At 36.2% G+C, this 19,615-nt stretch overlaps 1 protein-coding gene across 1 annotated transcript in view; it reads left to right on the forward strand.

Annotated features, from left to right (window-relative positions):
- TMC1 (transmembrane channel like 1) overlaps positions 1-19,615 on the forward strand; it is a 183,527-nt gene that overhangs the window by 16,867 nt on the left and 147,045 nt on the right. The window contains exon 3 of the mRNA XM_025358883.1: positions 19,010-19,057. Coding sequence (XP_025214668.1) covers positions 19,010-19,057 — 48 coding nt within the window. The remainder of the gene's footprint in view (positions 1-19,009; positions 19,058-19,615) is intronic.

The following is a 19,615-nucleotide window of genomic DNA, read 5'->3' on the forward strand; positions in this document are numbered from 1 at the left end:
AGTGTCTTGCTGACTTTTAAAATTTGAATGATATACAGACTTTGTTTTTTAATGAAGTATAAATATTTGCTCATGATTTCTAAATTCCTTATAAAATAAAATTAATTCAATCTGCAAAAAATTAAATGGTAAGAGAGTAAACTCATCACTTAGATATTCATATTAAACGTAAATGGCCTAAACACCCCAACTAAAAGTTAAAAATGGTCTAATTGAATAAAATACCAATATCCAACTATATCTTGCCTATAAGAAAATATTGCCACTTTCAGTATAAAAATACAAATAGGTAAAAGATAAAAGGATGGAAAAAGACATACTATTTTAAATTAATCAAAAGAGAGTGGAGTGGCCATATTGAGTAAATTAGACTTCAAAGCAAATAATATTAATACTACCAGGGATGAAGAACATTATTTCATAATAATAGATGTAAATTGATAAAAAGGAAGTAACAAATTTAAACATTTATTCACCTAATATCAGAACTCTAAAATACATAAAGAAAATGCTGATATAACTTCAAATAGAAATAGATAAATCCACTGTTATAGTCAGATTTCAGGACCTTTTCCTCAATAACTGATAGAAAAAACAGACAAAAATATCAGTAAGGATATAGAAAAGCTTCAAAATATTATCAATCAACTTGAATTAATTAATATTTATGGGGCCAGGCTTGATGCTCATGCCTATAATTCCAGCACTTCGGCAGGCCTTGAGCTCAGGAATTCGAGACCAGCCTGGGCAACACACACACACATACACACACACACAAACACACACACGCATATATATATGTATATATACACACACACGCAACACATCAGCTAGCAGCAGAATACACATTTTCTTCAAGAGCACACAGAATAATTAGCATGATATGCTATATTCTAGGCCATAAATAAATCTCAACAGACTTAAAATAATTCAAGTAATACAAAATATATTCTGTAACTACAATGGAATTAAATTTGAAATCAATAGCAAAAGATATCTGGCAAATCCCCAAATATTTGGTAACTAATATCATACTTCTAAATGAACCAGGGTCAAATAAGAAATCAAAATAGAAATTAAAAAGTGTTTGACTAAATTAAATACACATTTCAAAATTTTGAGATGCAACAACAGCAGTATTTAGAGGAAAATTTACAATAGTATAGACCTATATTAGAAAAGAAGATCTCAAACCAGTGACCTCAGTTCCTACCTGAAGAAACTAGAAAAGGAAGAGCAAATAAATCCAAAATAAGCAGAAGAAAGTAAGTAATAAAGACCAGAGCTGAAATCAATAAAGTAGAAAACAGAAAAACAAAACCAAAAAAATCTAATAACACCCAAAACTTGTTATTTTGCAGATCAGTAAGATTGATAAACCACTGGCCAGACTGATTAGGAATTTATCAAGAAGAAACAAACAATTTTCTTTTTTTGATACCTTATATGTAGCACCCCAAAATACATAACTTTGATATAACATTTATTCATCTAATAACAGAAGACAGAAATGAGAAAGGTGACATCATTATACATTCCACAGATAGTAAAAGGATAATAAGATAATATGATGAAAAACTCAGGCCAATAAATTTGACAACTTAGATAAACAGAACAAATTACTTATATGACACAATCTACCAAAGTTCATTCAGGAAGAAATTGATAATCTTAGTAGCTGTATATCTATTAAAGAAATTAAGTTGACAGTTAAAAGTTATCCTGCAAAACGTATTTCAAGCTCTGATTGCTTCCCTGGAGAATCGTACCCAATATTTAAGGAGAAAAGTAATTCTAATTCTGCGTAAACTTTTCCAGGAAATTGAAGAGGAAGAAATATTTTCCAACTCCCCCTGAGACCAGTGCTACTCTATCCAAAACCAGACAAAGACATTCTAAGAAAACAAAACTACAGACCACTGTATGCAAGCAGCAATGGGAAATTAAAAGTTATAAAATATCATTTATAATATCAGAAAAAGTAATTATGAAGTATTTAGGAACAAACCTGACAAAAGTGGCTCAAGATTTGAACTCTGAAAACTATAAAACATTGCTGTAAGAAATTAAAGAGGGCAGAAATAAATGGAAACCTCATTTGTGAATTGGATAAATTTAACATTGTGAAGATATAAATTTTCCTTAAATTGGTCTATAATTCAACAGAATCTCAATCAATACCTCAATAGGCTTTTAAAAATGCTTGCAAAATTTGACAAACTAATCCTAAAATTGATATGAAAATGCAAAGGAGCTTCAAGAGGCAAACTATCTTTGAAAAAGAAGAGTAAGTTTGAAAGACATATATTTGCCCTCAGGGCTCATTATAAAGCTACGATAATCAAGACAGTGTGAGGCTGAAATAAAGATAGACAAAGAAAGACAATTTGTAGGTCATGAGAGCTATGTTTCCTAAAGGAAGGCAGCAAGTACTTATCAACTTTCCCCGTGTCCTCAGGATGCCTTAAGCAGTGGTTGCCGAACCACTAGCAACTTTAGCACCAACTGGAAGCTTTTTAGAAAAGCTAATTACTGGGCCCATCCCAGACCTACTGAACCAGAATCTCTGTGGGCAAAGCCCAGGAATCTGTGTTTTGACAAGCTCTCCAGGTGATAATGATGTCTATTAAAGTTTGAGATTCATTGCCTTGGGCTTTCCCTGTTGGAAATCCACCAGGATTTGGGAGACAGGAGAAGAGGTCTGGAGAGAGTGGCAGAATTCAGCACCACAGAATGACGAGGAAAACTGATGGCCTTTGTCCATGGAATCCATTAAAATATACTCTCATTGCTGCCAGGCTGAGTTGATGAATAAAAAATAAGCTAATCTCATATCAAGCCATCAGGCTATTGATGATAATTGTGCTTCAGGGTGAGCAAACAGCTTTACCAAGCTCACACAGTTGACACAATTTGTTGTTTGGAACTATCTTACTGTAAGTAGATGCTTAAGAAGAATGCAGAAGTTATGAAAATCAATCCAGGATTCAGAAATCTTTCAACTAAATCTTTAAAATTCTCTCTCTCTCTCTCATGCACACACACACATGCACACATACACACATAGTAAGATTTCATGACACATGAGACAGGCTGTGAAGTTGAACAGTTCTGATGAATGCCTGAGTAGTAAAATCACCTTGAAGAACCGGAAGTGAAGGTCTATTCTAGCTGGGTATGAGCTACAAACTCATTTCTTGGGGAACACATGAATACACGGGGGAGGCTAAGTAGCTTCTGAGGCTACTAACAGAATTTTAGTAATTTCTCCTGTCATCTGAAAAATATATGATATTGAATTTTTAAAAATGGGTTTAGTGTAGTCTAGTCTTACTGTCTGAAACTAGGATGTGGTTTGTTCCAATAACCAAAGTGATTCCATCCCATGTGAGGGAAAAATGGGATAATGGTGAATTAAAAGCACCTGCATGTATTTGTTGCTCCTTTAGAGGGAGTGTCTCTTCATCAACATTAACTTTCTTTCCTACTTTTGAGCTGGCTGCTAAAAGTCTAGGTTTAGATCTTAATCCATTGTCCTTCCCTGCATGATGTAATGCTTACAATTACAGTCTCAACCCTCTGGCATTTAATGAAGATAAAATTGATTACTTTCGACTGAAGACAAAAAAATCACTTACAATCAGGATACTGAATATATTAGTAAGTACAAGGTCCCAGCTTCTAGTGGACTTGGCAGACTGTCAAGCTCTTACTAAGTGACCCCACCCCATGCCTTTTTGTCCTTTCTGTTGCCACACAATCACGATAATTTGTTCTCTGAATGCCAGAGTACTGCCAAAGAAAGGAATTCTGAAGCTGGCTGAGAGAAATCATGTAAAACTCCCAATCTAGACTCCATTGACTCTTGTCTCTTTTTTTGTATAGAACTGATTTTATAATTTCTGTGGCAATGAAAGATTAGTACCCAAAATGACTGCTAGTCCTTTGTTTATTGATCAGTCTGAGCATGGACTAGAATTCATCCTCTAATTGGTAACAAGAAAAACTTGGATGGGGAAGCACATCATTGGTTAAGGCAGCACAGCAAGTTTGAATTTGGCTGCCTCTACTTTCAATATTGGTTGACGTCAAGAGCAGACATTGGCGTTGGAGTTAAGAGTATCAAGAGAGTTAGTAAGTATGAATTTAGGGTCATATTTTATGCCTGGTCCTTATCTTTTGGTGAAATGATTTCTAATATCATCTCAGACTAAATGATATGGGATATTTCTACCTGCAGATTCTAAGGTATTAAGATAAAGCTCAAAGTAGATATGTTTTCCTTATCTTCCTAAAATTTTAGATTAAAGATGCCAAAAATTTGTGTGTGTATGTGTCAAAGCATTTGAACCGCCCATGTAGACTATTACAACCTTTGTTCTGTACCAGGCTCTGTATTATTATTATTTTTTAAATTAATTAATTTTTTATTATACTTTAAGTTCTAGGGTACATGTGCACAACGTGCATGTTTGTTACATATGTATACATGTGCCATGTTGGTGTGCTGCACCCATTAACTCGCCATTGACATTAGGTATAGCTCCTAATGTTATCCCTCCCCCCCACCCCACAACAGGCCCCAGTGTGTGATGTTCCCCTTCCTGTGTCCAAGTGTTCTCCTTGTTCAATTTCCACCTATGAGTGAGAGCATGCGGTGTTTGGTTTTCTGTTCTTGCAATAGTTTGCTGAGAATGATGGTTTCTAGCTGCATCCATGTCCCTATAAAGGACACGAACTCATCCTTTTTTATGGCTGCATAGTATTCCATGGTGTATATGTGCCACATTTTCTTAATCCAGTCTGTCATTGATAGACATTTGGGTTGGTTCTAAGTCTTTGCTATTGTGAATAGTGCCGCAATAAACGTATGTGTGCAGGTGTCTTTATAGCAGCATGATTTATAATCCGTTGGGTACATACCCAGTAATGGGATGGCTGGGTCAAATGGTATTTCTAGTTCTAGATCCTTGAGGAATCGCCACACTGTTTTTCACAATGGTTGAACTAATTTGCAGTCCCACCAACAGTGTAAAAGTGTTCCTATTTCTCCACATCCTTTCCAGCACCTGTTGTTTCCTGAGTTTTTAATGATCGCCATTCTAACTGGTGTAAGATGGCATCTCATTGTGGTTTTGATTTGCATTTCTCTGATGGCAAGTGATGATGAGCATTTTTTTCATGTGTCTGTTGGCTGCATAAATGTCTTTTTTTGAGAAGTGTCTGTTCATATCCTTTGCCCACTGTTTGATGGGGTTGTTTGTTTTTTTCTTGTAAATTTGTTTGAGTTCTTTGTAGATTCTGGATATTAGCCCTTTGTCAGATGAGTAGATTGCAAAAATTTTCTCCCATTCTGTAGGTTGCCTGTTCACTCTGATGGTAGTTTCTTTTGCTGTGCAGAAGCTCTTTAGTTTAATTAGATCCCATTTGTCAATTTTGGCTTTTGTTGCCATTGCTTTTGGTGTTTTGGACATGAAGTCCTTGCCCATGCCCATGTCCTGAATGGTATTGCCTAGGTTTTCTTCTAGGGTTTTTATGGTTTTAGGTCTAACCTTTAAGTCTCTAATGCATCTTGAATTAATTTTCGAATAAGGTGTAAGGAAGGAATCCAGTTTCAGCTTTCTACATATGGCTAGCCAGTTTTCCCAGCACCATTTATTAAATAGGGAATCCTTTCCCCATTTCTTGTTTTTGTCAGGTTTGTCAAATATCAGATGGTTGTAGATGTGTGGTATTATTTCTGAGGGCTCTGTTCTGTTCCATTGGTCTATATCTCTGTTATGGTACCAGTACCATGCTGTTTTGGTTACTGTAGCCTTGTAGTATACTTTGAAGTCAGGTAGTGTGATGCCTCCAGCTTTGTTCTTTTTGCTTAGGATTGTCTTGGCAATGTGGGCTCTTTTTTGGTTCCATATGAACTTTAAAGCAGTTTTTTCCAATTCTGTGAAGAAAGTCATTGGTAGCTTGATGGGGATGGCATTGAATCTATAAATTACCTTGGGCAGTATGGCCTTTTTCACGATATTTATTCTTCTTATCCATGAGCATGGAATATTCTTTCAATTCTTTGTGTCCTCTTTTATTTCATTGAGCAGTGGTTTGTAGTTCTCCTTGAAGAGGTCCTTCACATCCCTTGTAAGTTGGATTCCTAGGTATTTTATTCTATTTGAAGCAATTGTGAATGGGAGTTCACTCATGATTGGGCTCTCTGTTTGTTTGTTATTGGTGTATAAGAATGCTTGTCCCTGTCTCTACTAAAAAATACAAAAAACTAGCCCGGCAAGGTGGCGGGCGCCTGTAGTCCCAGCTACTTGGGAGGCTGAGGCAGGAGAATGGCATAAACCCGGGAGGCGGAGCTTGCAGTGAGCTGAGATCCGGCCACTGCACTCCAGCCTGGGCGACAGAGCAAGACTCCGCCTCAAAAAAAAAAAAAAAAAAAAAAGAATGCTTGTGATTTTTGCACATTGATTTTGTATCCTGAGACTTTGCTGAAGTTCCTTATCAGCTTAAGGAGATTTTGGGCTGAGATGATGGGGTTTTCTAAATATACAATCATGTCATCTGCAAACAGGGACAACTTGACTTCCTCTTTTCCTAATTGAATACCCTTTATTTCTTTCTCCTGCCTGATTGCCCTGGCCGGCACTTCCAACACTATGTTGAATAGGTGAGAGAGGGCATCCCTGTCTTGTGCCAGTTTTCAAAGGGAATGCTTCCAGTTTTTGCCCATTTGGTATGATATTGGCTGTGGGTTTGTCATAAATAGCTCTTATTATTTTGAGATACGTTCCACCAATACCAAACTTATTGAGAGTTTTTAGCATGAAGGGCTGTTGAATTTTGTCAAAGCCAGGCATGGTATTATGTATATTGCATGTATTTATTATTATATTTAGTTCTCACAGCAACCCTATACAATAATTACAATTCCTTCCTTTCACTAAGGCATAGGGAGTTTAAATAAATTAGCCACTGTACAGGATGGCATAAAATTGTAGCAGAGCCAAAACTCAAACATGTCTCTGTCTGACTCAAAAACATAGTCTCATTCTCCAAGAGCCAGGCAACAACCTGAAAGCTCTGAGTTGACTTTTCTTGTTTTGTGGATGAATGCAATCATCTCAGGACCCAGATAAACAGAAGTCCTTCTTTCTTATTCGTATTTCTCAGTACTAGGCCAGTCAGGACAAACTCTGTTCTCCATGGCCACGATCTTGAAGAAATTTAGATTCATCCAAAGGAAATCAGGTATTGAAACATGTGTTTATGTGTATTGATTAATCTTCTGCCTGTTCTAGAAACATTTGAAGAAATGTAACAAAAACCAAATATCCTGAAACTCCCTAATGAACCTGATCTCTCTCTCTCTGTCTTTCTTTTTCTCTCTCATAGGTTTTTTGCCTGTATTTCTCTGGTAGAATTTACTAAATAATTACTTAATGTGTCTTTTTATTGTACTTGACTGTTTTCATCAAGGTAATCTTGAGGGCAGAGACTTCTTTTGTTAACCAGGGCACTCTAGTTGAACAGAAATTACACACACACACACACACACACACACAGGAACTGGCTCATGGTGGCTAAAAAGTCTCAAAATCTGCAGGCCAAAGGCTTGAGAACCAGGAGTACTGATGGTGTAAGTTCCACTCAGAGTCTGAAGGGAGGAGAAGACAGATGTCCCAGCTCAGAGACCTTTAGGCAGAGAGAAAATTCTGTCTTGCTCAGCCTTCGGTTCTTTTCAGGCCTCCAGTGGATTAGATGAGGCTCACTGACACTGGGGAAGGAATCTGCTTTCCTCAGTCTACCAATGCATAGGTTAATCTCATTCAGCAACATCCTCACAGACACACCCAGAATAATCTTTCACCAAATATCTAGACACTTTGGCCCAGCCAAATCGACACATAAAATTCACTTCCACACTTTCTTACTAATCCATGCATTCTCTCCAATATGGGGCACTGGGCCTTGCAAGGAGTAAGTGCTCCATACATATTTACTAAATGACAAGCAATGAGATTATCCTTAGCCTATGACTTAGATATAGACAATCAATTATTAATACCCTATCATTTTTCCCCACTCTGAGAACCCAAACTGAAAAATGTTGGGATTACCTCTTTTCACAATATGATATTCTCTGAATGCATACTCAAGTTTTGACCTTCCCTGTCTGTTCCTGTTTAGTATTCATGCTGGCTTAACTCATTGATTGATCAAGTAACCATTGAGCATATGCTGTGTTAACACTCTGAACAAGATCCTGTGAGAGGTGCTAATATGAATGGTGTTTAGCCGGATAAATAAAGTGTGGCAAACCTGTGAGTTCAGACTCATGCCTATGGGTTTGAATTCTAGTTCTTCCACTTTCTTACTGTGCAGACTTTAGCAAGTCAGTTATTGTTTGTGAGCCTCAGTTTTCTCACCAGTAAAGTAGTGTGAGTAATAACTATCATATTATATCATTACAAGCATAAAATGAAATAAGAGTACTTGGCACAAAGAAGGATCTTAATTTTTAGCTTTTAAAAAAAACCATATATGTTTATATGCCATATGTACATATATTCTCAATTCTATTATAGACTATATTTATTATGTTTTTCATAGTCATTAGTTTCACTTAGGAATTGGTTGACCCTTGTGAGATACATGGTTTGACCACTTTTGACCTTGATATTCTTCAGAAAATAAGACAATTAGAAATCTCTGACTGTAATTTTGATGTAAAATATTTTATAATCACGGCTAAAATGATCCCAGGAGTGGAATCATACACATAAATTCTTTTCTTTATTCTAATAATATTGCTGTTAGTGTCTATGCTGAGCACGTATGCTATGTGTTGAGACAAAAAATTCTTTGTATGTTTGTTTATAACATTCCCAGCTCTTATTCCACTGAAGTCTATATTTACCTAGTTTCTTTCTTTTGTTTTCCTCTAACATTCATGCTATTTTAAACAATGTTCTTTCATTTGCAAGCCCCCAGTCAGTTTGGTCCCAAAGACTTTCAGTTTGCCCTTGCTACTCATAAGCATACTTACGACAATGCATGCCTCCCATTCTTTTCTTATATTTACAACAATCTTTTTATTGAGACAAATGCATTCACGTTTTTCATGCTTGTGTTTAAGATCTCACTGAGTTCAGCAAAAGATATTAAACATAATTATCTGCTTTCTCTTTTTCCCTCAAGACTTTCTTTTTCTCTAGACCTTTATTTCCTAACTCCAGAGTATTTGCCCAGGTCTATAGGCCCCTCTCTCTTTTGCTTTCTTACCACTCCATCCACTTTCTTCTGTTTCCTATTGCCCAACTGGCTTCACTTATACAAAAACATTTGTTATTTGTACAAAGTGCAACATATAATTGTCCTACTGTATTTGGTTGCTATAACAAAATACCATAGACTAGGTTGCTTATAAACAACAGATATTTATTTCTCATGGTTCTGGAGGTGGGAAAGTTCAATATCCAGGCACTACTGGCAGATTTGGTATCTGGTGAGAGCCTACATTCTGGTTCATAGACAGCATTCCATTTGTTGTGTCTCGATATGGCAGAATGAATAAAGTTTCTGGAGTCTTCTTTATAATGGCACTAATCCATTCATGAAGGTTTCATCCCATGACCTAACAATACTGTTGTATTGGGGGTTATCTTGCAACATATGAATTTTGGGGAACATAAACTTGCAACATATGAATTTTGGGGAACATATGAATTTTTGGGTAACATAGGCAGTGAAGCAGGAAATTTTCCCTGACCCCTTCATGGGCAGGAACTGGATACTGCCTATTTCACAGAGGTCTTATCAGATAATAAAATTCTCCATTAAATGGCAAAACAAATAACTATTTGGGATTCCTGGGTCTGTGGTGCCTACTCTTCCAAAATGAGATTATTAAGGCTAATATATTCTCTGACTCTGTGTATACAAAGACAGGGGACAGAAATAATATTGCTAGCCAGTCCACATACCTCAATCACATTTAATTTCACAAAATTTACTTCTAATAAGCATTGTTCCAACTAACAAACCATCTGGTGCTCGTCTAGAGATGGCTGAAGTGTACCTGATTCCAGTATTTTAGGTGTTAAATCTCCGTTCTAACATTGTGAATCCTTAACTGGAGTATTCAAATATTAACTAGCTTCCTCTAGGATATAAATTAATATGTGTACCACAGTCTATGTGAATTATTTTAATTATATTACAGGCCATACACAAATTATATATAGGTTTAGTCTTTCTGAGTATTGCAAGTTGAGTCTGTGAGAGAAAAAGTTAGGATGAATTGAGAATAAGTAGAATTCAGAATTATTTTTCATTAAGTGATGACTGTTAACTCATATTCCTGGCTAGGTAGCAAGTCCTATGAAGTGTGATTTTCTCCTAACAGCTAAAGAGCAGGAAAAAAAAAATGGATTTATTCTAGTTAATGACTTGCTTTTACTATTTTTATTAAAAAAATGAAGTAAATTGTTTCATTTTTCTTGGTGCTATTACTATTTTGTCAGGAATATAGATCTTCCAAATTTTAGGAAACTCTGAATCTAAATCCTATATTGCTCTCACTTCCTTTTTCTCTTTGTCTCTCTTCTGTTGTAGCCCTTCCCTCACTGCTAAGCCTTCATCCTGACTCTGCCCTGCCCCCACTGCCTTTTGTTCTTCAGAAGACACTCATTAACATTTGCTAATGTATGCTAATGAGCAATAATTAGCATCTCTAATGTGAACAAAAGCAGTGCTACAAAGGAAGGGTAAAGATGTGTACAGAGTTCAGCCAGCCTTTTGTGCTTCTTTATGCCTTAGGAACAATCCTCTTCTTTCAGTTCTTTCACAATTCTTTAGTGTTTTTTGTTTGTTTCATTTTGTTTGCTTATCCGTGAACCCTGACAACCATTCTTCTTCTTGAGTTGGAATATTGCAAAAATGCTGTGGAGGACAGAAAGATTCCTTTTTGTCCTAAATAATCCAAGGATATAAGCCTAGCTGCTAAGAGGTTATAATGCACATTTGTATCTTCATCTGGTTGTTATCTTGGTATCCTGTTACTAGCAAAGATTTTTAACCAGAAAGCCTCATACAAGATAATGTATTTCATTTTACAACACTTATTTACAGTGGTTGCCCTTTACGGTGGTAATTGCAATGTGAAAGCATACACTCTGAATATATATTATGACAGCATGGTTAAATAAGAAATGTTCCCTCCCTCAAACAATCTAAATGCAAAGAAAATGCAAGACTCACCACTTACTTTTTCATAACCACAGAGGGCTCTAAATGTTTTTGTAAATAGCTATTTATTTATTGAATATGTATAGTTTTTTTTTTTTGAAAAGGCCAACCCTCCAAACCACATAGAATAAGAGCTGTTTTTGTTCTTTCTGTAGACTGATGGTGTCGTGAAATACCTAATTGCAGTTTCTCACAAATACTCCAGCATGTAATTTGCCATTTGCAGAACCAGGCTTCACATTTCATATTTGCTCTTTCAGCTCAGGAGTGGTAGAATCTGGAAACATATCAGCAACCCACTTCACTCAGCCTGTGTTTAATTATAATTTCACGTACAATAAAAGCAGAAGGAAAACGTGCAAAAAAATTGGTGTGCATCCCTTTCCCCTCCGTCTTACGTATATAAAAAAGATTTATTTCCGTTGTAAAAGGATAGAATGGGGATCTTTATTTTGAGTAGATTTTCTATTTTTATTCTTTCTGTTCGCCTCAGAGTTAGTGTCCTCTCTCTGTGACCTCGGAGTAAAATGTGTTTCTCCGTAGGCTTCATCCTGTTCTATTTATCAACTATATTGTATTTATCAACTATTTTATATTGTGTTTTTAATAAAGCAGACATCAGCAGCTATTTGTTTTCTGCCTCTGAGGGCCCAAAGAGTCTCAGAAAATGAATGTAATCTAGAAGGAAAAACATTGAAGAGTGACAGCTATTATAACAGTTGCAATTTTTGCCTGCCTCCCTCTTTTGGATTGGTGAGTCCTACCAAAAACCAAAACTATTATTCTCTTTGTAATTTTGAAACCACAGAGATTGAAAATAACTATTTAGTAGCTCCAAGATATTATAATGTTTGAAAATATGACCAGTTTTGGGGGCATTTGTTACACAAGTTTCCAGTAGGGTGTTTTTGAATGTCTGTGCCCTCTGGTTTTCACAAAACTGATCTTAAGGAAGATAAGATACTGGTACACACAGAAGAAATATCAGCCTAGGTCTGTCTCATTAAATCTTGTCCCCAGATACTTTGATGATATTTAAGTGTGATGATCTCATTCTGTGTTTCTCACTCCTGATAAGTTTTTAAATGTCTTATCGCTTACAGGTTTATTAAGGTATTTGATTTATATAAGAACTAAATATTCTGTTCATTCAATGGCTTTTGAGATATGTTTAATTCCATTATTTGAAGGACTTGGGATTGTTATAAACAAATGGCACGAGCTTCTTTTTATCTTGACCTAGAAGTAGCAAAAATAAAGGGAGCTGCTTTGTTAACCTGAGCGAGATTTAATAATCTTGGGTATATTTTATTCTAGAGTAAGAAGAATTGCATCCCTTTATTTTTATTCAGTTTTGTAGACAGTAGCTTCTGTTCCCTACTTCACAACCACCAATAGTGTTATCATAAATTCAGAGAGTTGGGCGGTATTAGTCCATTTTTGCAGTGCTATAAAGAACTACCTGAGACAGGGTAACCTGTAAAGAAACTAGGTTTAATTGGCTCATGGTTCTGCAGCCTGTACAGAAAGCATGGCTGCTTTCTGCTATCCAGCCCCCTCATGGCGGCCTGGGGAAACTTACAATCATGGCAGAAGGCAAAGTTGAGGAAGGAGGCACCTCCTACATGGCCAGAGCAGGAGGAAGAGAGAAGGGGAAGGTGCTACACACTTAAACAACAAGATCTTGTGAGAACTCACTATTCCAAGCACAGCAAAGGGAAAGTCTGTGCCCATGATCCAGTCATCTCCCATCAGGCACCTCTTCCAACACTAGAGATTACAATTAGACATGAGATTTTGGCAGGGACACAAATTTGAACCATATCATGGGCCATTCTCTTTATGGAGATGATGCCTGAATATGATTCGGTGACCCAATCTAGCATCCAAGTGGCTCATTGTTGGGCAATTCTTCTTTAGTCTTCTTTAGGGCTAACTTTACCCATTCCTTTTAAAATTTGGATTGATTTACTTTTTGTTTGGTTTTAAGAAAAGCAAAATATCTACGTGCTGTTCTTGGCCTACCTTATATACATATACATACATATACATGTATAATTTTCTTCATATCAAAATATGCATCCCCATCATTCTTATTGCTCTAATCAGAAATTAGTAATTTGAGGGGCAACTGAATGACCTTATACCTAGAATTTTCAGAGTATAATATTACACAGTGTGTATTCATAAGAATGCTGCCTTTTAAAGAGATTTTTTAATATCATAGCTTATTTTTTATAGTTTCGCTGGTCTCTTTTCCCTCTTCTCTCTTTTCTTTCCCCCTGAGAAGAGAGATTTCATGTTTTTGTTAAGGGGCTCATAATTTCCTTATAGAATATGACAAATTTCAGTTTGGAATACAGTATCTTAAAAAAATTATTTTATTCACATTTTCTATCTTTTCACCTTCAAATTCTTGTTAAAGCAAAGTATTAATAGTACAGATAGCTGAAGGTGGTCTGACTTTAGTTAACGTGAGGTTACACATAATATGTACATATATTAAAAATATTTATCATATGTAGCAAGACAAAAATGCAAAATTTTGCTTTATATTTATTCTTTTCCATTATCATTTACTGTAATTCTCACCCCATATTTATTCTTTTACTTCTCTTTCTGTTTCTCTCCTTTCTCCTCTCATTCTTTTTCTTTCTTGTCTTCTGCCTACCCCATCTTTTTTTTTTTAATTAATAAATGTATTTTTTTATTATACTTTAAGTTCTAGGGTACATATGCACAATGTGCAGGTTTGTTACATATGTATACATGTGCCATGTTGGTGTGTTGCACCCATTAACTCGTTATTTACATTAGGAATGTCTCCTAATGCTATTCCTCCCCACTCCCCTGACCCCACAACAGGCCCCCGTGTGTGATGTTCCTCTTCCTTTGTCCAAGTGTTCTCATTGTTCAATTCCCATCTATGAGTGAGAACATGCGGTGTTTGGTTTTCTGTCCTTGGGATAGTTTGCTGAGAATGATGGTTTCCAGCTTCATCCATGTCCCTACAAAGGACATGAACTCATCCTTTTTTATGGCTGCATAGTATTCCATGGTGTATATGTGCCACATTTTCTTTTCTTTTTTTTTTTTTTTATTATTATACTTTAAGTTCTAGGGTACATGTGCATAACATGCAGGTTTGTTACATATGTATACTTGTGCCATGTTGGCGTGCTGTACCCATCAACTCGTCAGCACCCATCAACTCGTCATTTACATCAGGTATAACTCCCAATGCAATCCCTCCCCTACCCCATCTTTTAGTTCCATACTTTTGAATTCCTATAGTGGACTCAAATATAAGCAAGAGGTGGTATATTAGTAAGTTGTTCAGTCTTTTAACAATGTATCAGTCAGAGAATCACAGCCCAGGGATAAACCAAAAGCAGAAATAAAACTGCGGAATTAATAATCTAATTCATGTTGTTTGCTTTACATTATAGCTGGTTCATTTCATAGCCTACATCTTCAATTTCTCAATTCTCATTAGGTCTTTCTTATCAGCATATAAGAACATTCTATCTAGCGAAAATAGCTGTATCCTCTTACTCATTGCCCATCAGCTCATAAAGCCACTTGAATTCAGCTTTTTGCCCACACAACTGCACTAAACCTATGCCTGGAAGATGAAGATCATCAATATCTCTACATTGTCAGATCCAGTGGTCAATTTTCAGTCCTCAATGTACTTAGCAACTTACGATACATCTCTGATGCACATCTTCCGCCATCCGCAATCTCCGACTTTCCTTCTACTTAAGAGCTGATTGTTCATTTTTAGTCTCTTCAGTTTGTTCTTTTCCTGTTCCTCACCATTTTGAGTCTCCTTTTTCTGTTTTGTTTACACTCATTTTCTTTGTTATCTCATCTGGTCTTATGGCTTTAAATACAATGTATATGTTGATGATTCCCTGATTCATATTTCCAGTCCAGACGTTTCTTCTGAACTCCAGGCTCAAATATTCAACTGTCTACTTAATGTCATGCTTGGATGTCTAGATGGCACCTGAAATCCAATGGGTCTGATTAAACTCCTGAACTTCAACAGCTCCTACCTAAGCTATTCTCCCTACAGTCTTCCATCTTCTTTTCCTGCAGTTCCATTCTTCAGGTGCTCAAGCAAAGTACCCGTGGTTATCCTTCCTTGATTTCTCTATTTCTCTCACATCCCACAGGGATGACATGGGTTCATTTATGCCTGTCATGTCATTGATTAACATCCCTGTCAAGAAAGTTTAGTCTGAGGTAAAAACATGCAATTTTTATGAGAAGGGTCAATGTTGACATTTCTGATACACAAAAAAGAATCCTGAGAAGAAACACAAAAAAGCTAAATAATACATTGCTGTTGTAGCTCAAGTAGACTGAATAAGATACCCATACCTAATCTTGAAACTTGTTATAAAGTCTTTTTTTTTTTTTTTTTTTTTTTTTTAAGAAGGAGTCTCACTTTGTGGCCCAGGCTGGAGTGCAGTGGCATAATCTCAGCTCACTGCAACCTCTGCCTCCTGGGTTCAAGTGATTCTCCTGACTCAGCCTCCTGAGTAGCTGCGATTGTAGGCACCCACCACCACGCCCAGCTAATTTTTGTATTTGTAGTAGAGGCAGGGTTTCACCTAGTTGTCCAGGCTGGTCTTGAACTCCTGACCTCAAGTGATCTGCCCACCTCGGCCTCCCAAAGTGCTGAGATTACAGGCATGAGCCACTGTGCCTGGCGTATAAAGTCATTCTTTTGTGTCAAATAGTAAGACTCATTAAAGGCAGTGGTATTTTCTTTTACTGTCTACAAACCCCTATCCAAGAGCATTTTCTCTGTATTCCTTTGTGATCACACAATAAACGGTAATTCAATAAGTGAATTTTCAGTTTCCAGAATAATAGCTTGGAGCTATAAACATTGCTTCAAGAGGTAAATGTGGGTCAGAGAAAAAGGCAATACCATTCAACTTTTCTGGCCACGTGGTCACTGTGTTATCCTGAAGAAACATAGACTGCTTTCAGTTTTATAGATTAAAAAAGAAGCCCCAGAACAATATCCACTTTTCTGAACGACTCCTATGCCTCTGAAATGTGACATTTTGCTGTTGTTTCTTTTTACTGTTTTTAATTACTGAGTCTATCTGCATGAAATGAGGATCTGGGTTGCCTAGGAGTTCATCTGCTCCTATTGCATATTCCTCTTTTAACTACACATACTTCAATGCAGTTTTGCTTGCTGCCTCCAACATTTTGACAGACTTCCCCTCCTCTTCCTTCACTATCCTCCCATCACTCTCTAGGAGAGAAGGTTATTTTTAAAGTGCATGATCAATAGGCATTGGGGAGCAACTAAGGCATGAAGAGATCACATGATTGGGAATAAGGTACTAGGGACTGCTGGGAGAAGCAATGGCAACAGGCCACCTCAGAGATTGTCTGAGAAAGGAAAGATGGTTTGTAGCTCCCATTCAAGTATTTTGAGTTATCTCTTTGCACAGGTTTTTGTCTTGGAGGGGGTTCTTAACATGGTTCTTTAGCATTGCTTTAGGTTGAAGGAGATATAGGCCAGTGCTGATAGTTACTTTTCAGGCCAAATAATGTTCCATTAAAATCGAGCTTGGTCTCAGGATCTTGATAGTGTCTTAAATCTCCTGGTCATAGTGCTTCTATTTAGTTCTTAATGCTGATGACGCCTTTGCTGAGGGTTTGAATCAAGAACAAAACAAGAATTATCACAATGACTATAAAAAAATGACTGTTCCATGATCAGACAAAGGAATGCTGTTAAGCAAAGAAGGCACCTAAGGAGAACGTGGAGACGATCAGGCACAGACCAGAATCACTACTGGAAAACCAACTCAAGAGGAGGGAATGGGTCATTTCTGCAGCTTTCTTCATTGCATCACTGGGAAATCATAGCTGTGTTTTAGTTCTCTACTTGCCATCACAGGGAATGTCTTCCCTTACGGACTTTTAAGTTTTATTTAATGGTTATTTATAACTATTCTTTCTGTGCCAGAGAAGATGATTCATGATTCTAGTCCTGCTTTTTCTCTCCCTTGGTTATTAGAGGAAACTGAGTTGTTGCTTATCTCTTCAGCTTGGGATACCTTATTCTGCTCTTTTTATTTAATATATAATCCTTCCTAAAGATTTGCTTATATTTTTGTTCATTTAGTAGATTTTTCTATTTTATTTAATTGACTTTATATTATCACATTCTAGTGAAATAATCATTAGAAATCAGCCTAATACATTGTGCAAATGTTTTAAAAATTTGCTTTGGCTATGCATATTGCAAAGTAGGCTGTGGGTCAGCATTTGCTATTTGTCCTCAGCTGTTTCTTCTTTATATATAGCTGATAAGACCCTGCTCCAATGCTAATCTTATATCATTAAAATTCTTTCCTACAGAATCCTTTCTTTGACTGAAGAAGCTTAGTGGTGACATTAATTGCAAATAAAAGACCATGACCTATTGTAGAATGTGGAATATCTCCTTAGAAGTGTCTGCCTTCATTATTGCAAACTCTCAGTAGTGACATAAAGATCTTTGTCCTGTGTAGATTCAGTTGCAGCCAGCAACAGAAGGCATATGTTCACTCTGAACAAAAGAACATTTATTTTCACATTCTGTGGCTGATGTTGAGTGATAACATTTTTGCATATCCTAAATTTTTTTACCCAGATGCTGTTTAAAGGCAAAAAGTGCTTTTACAATAATCTTCTTTGTGAATGGAATTTACACTCTTGGTATGTGTTGCCTTTTCAATATGCCTGTCAAGTTCTGAATAATAACCTTTGACAGTGAGTGAACAGAAACAAAACCAGAGGTTGTTTCATCTGTTCACAGCAACATTGTTTGTCATCTTTGCTTTTTTGGACAAATGCCATTCCACCTTAAATAAAAATATGATAAAATTCATGTTTTATAAGCAAATTAATAGACTTTGGTTTTTAACAAATATTCTAATTTTTCTAAGGCAAGAAACCTGTGGTGAATGAACATTAAGTTGACAAGAAAAAAAATTTGCCAGTAAACATATTTTTCATATTACTGTAGCATTAAAAATTTTGTAAAACTTTTATATGTCTTTATAAAAATGAAGCAAAGCTAAAAGCAAGATGCTATATGGGGTGAGGAATAAACAGAAAAAGGGTCCTTTGTCTTGGGAAGAACTGTAAAATCACCTATCTCCATATTGCCAAAGGGAATCACATATTGGGAAATTTAGGCTATATTAATATAATACCTATAAAAATAATTGAAACAGAAAAGATCTGGCTTTAAGCATTTTTCTAAAGACTTTTTCATACTTGGTAAAAATGGTTGAAATAAATTATTCTCTAGTTTTATGTAGTTAATTTGGTTATTAACCTAATTGGTATGGGCATGTGGATATAGCTTTATTAACAATTCAATTTCTCGTGAAATAAAATAACCCAACAAACCCCAACTCTACCTATTGCAATACAGAATTCATTTTGGTTGAAGTTATTTTGAATTGAGCTGATAACTTATAACTTTGAATGGAGCTTATAACAGTTATGTTTTGCAAATCCCTGAAGATTATGAAATAGAAAAATCTTTGCATGGCATTGTATAAGATGCTGTAGCTGTATATCTTTAATAAATCGTGCTCATTTTCACAAGTTTATGGAAAAATTGTATTAACTGCACAAAAATGTTATGATAAAAACAATAAAAGTAAAAACTACTTACTAACAATTGTACAGGCATTTAAATAATTGCTGTACTGTTTTCTTTCCTCAACAGTACAAATCAAAGTGGAGGAAAAAGAAGACGAGACAGAGGAAAGCTCAAGTAAGTGGTGATGGGCCCACTTGGGATATGTTTCCTATGGAATACCCGTAAATTCAAGGAATTTATCCTCTTATCTTGTGGACTTGAGCTACCACATATAAGCAGAAGTGTGTGTGGATAACTTTTGATGGTCTCACAGGAGGAATCAAGTTCAGCAAACAGAATCCCCACTCTAGATTCCATCCAGTTGGCATTGTAGGGGCCAAGACCGTGGTCCCTTGAATGTTCGCTGAAAAATCAACAAGCAAAAGGCATATTAATAGGAGAAAAGCCATATAATGTCTTGGAACATGTATTCATTAAAGCCTTAGGATGAAGACCCAAAGATAGAGAAAATTGTTCATTTTAATGCTTAGGTTCAACAAAGTATGGACAGCAGTATAGAAATATGATTGGACAAAAAGGGTATAATCTAATGTTTACACACTGAGTGGGGAAATGCAACAAGGCCTGTCTGCCTAGATTCTTCTTGGCCTCTCTAAGCACGCATTTCTTTCTTCTGGGTGTGGGACAGGACCCTCTTTGGAATGAGGGTCTTATGATCTACACTCAAACAAG

This window comes from Theropithecus gelada, chromosome 15 (assembly GCF_003255815.1).
Source record: "Theropithecus gelada isolate Dixy chromosome 15, Tgel_1.0, whole genome shotgun sequence".
Lineage (NCBI taxonomy): Eukaryota > Metazoa > Chordata > Mammalia > Primates > Cercopithecidae > Theropithecus > Theropithecus gelada.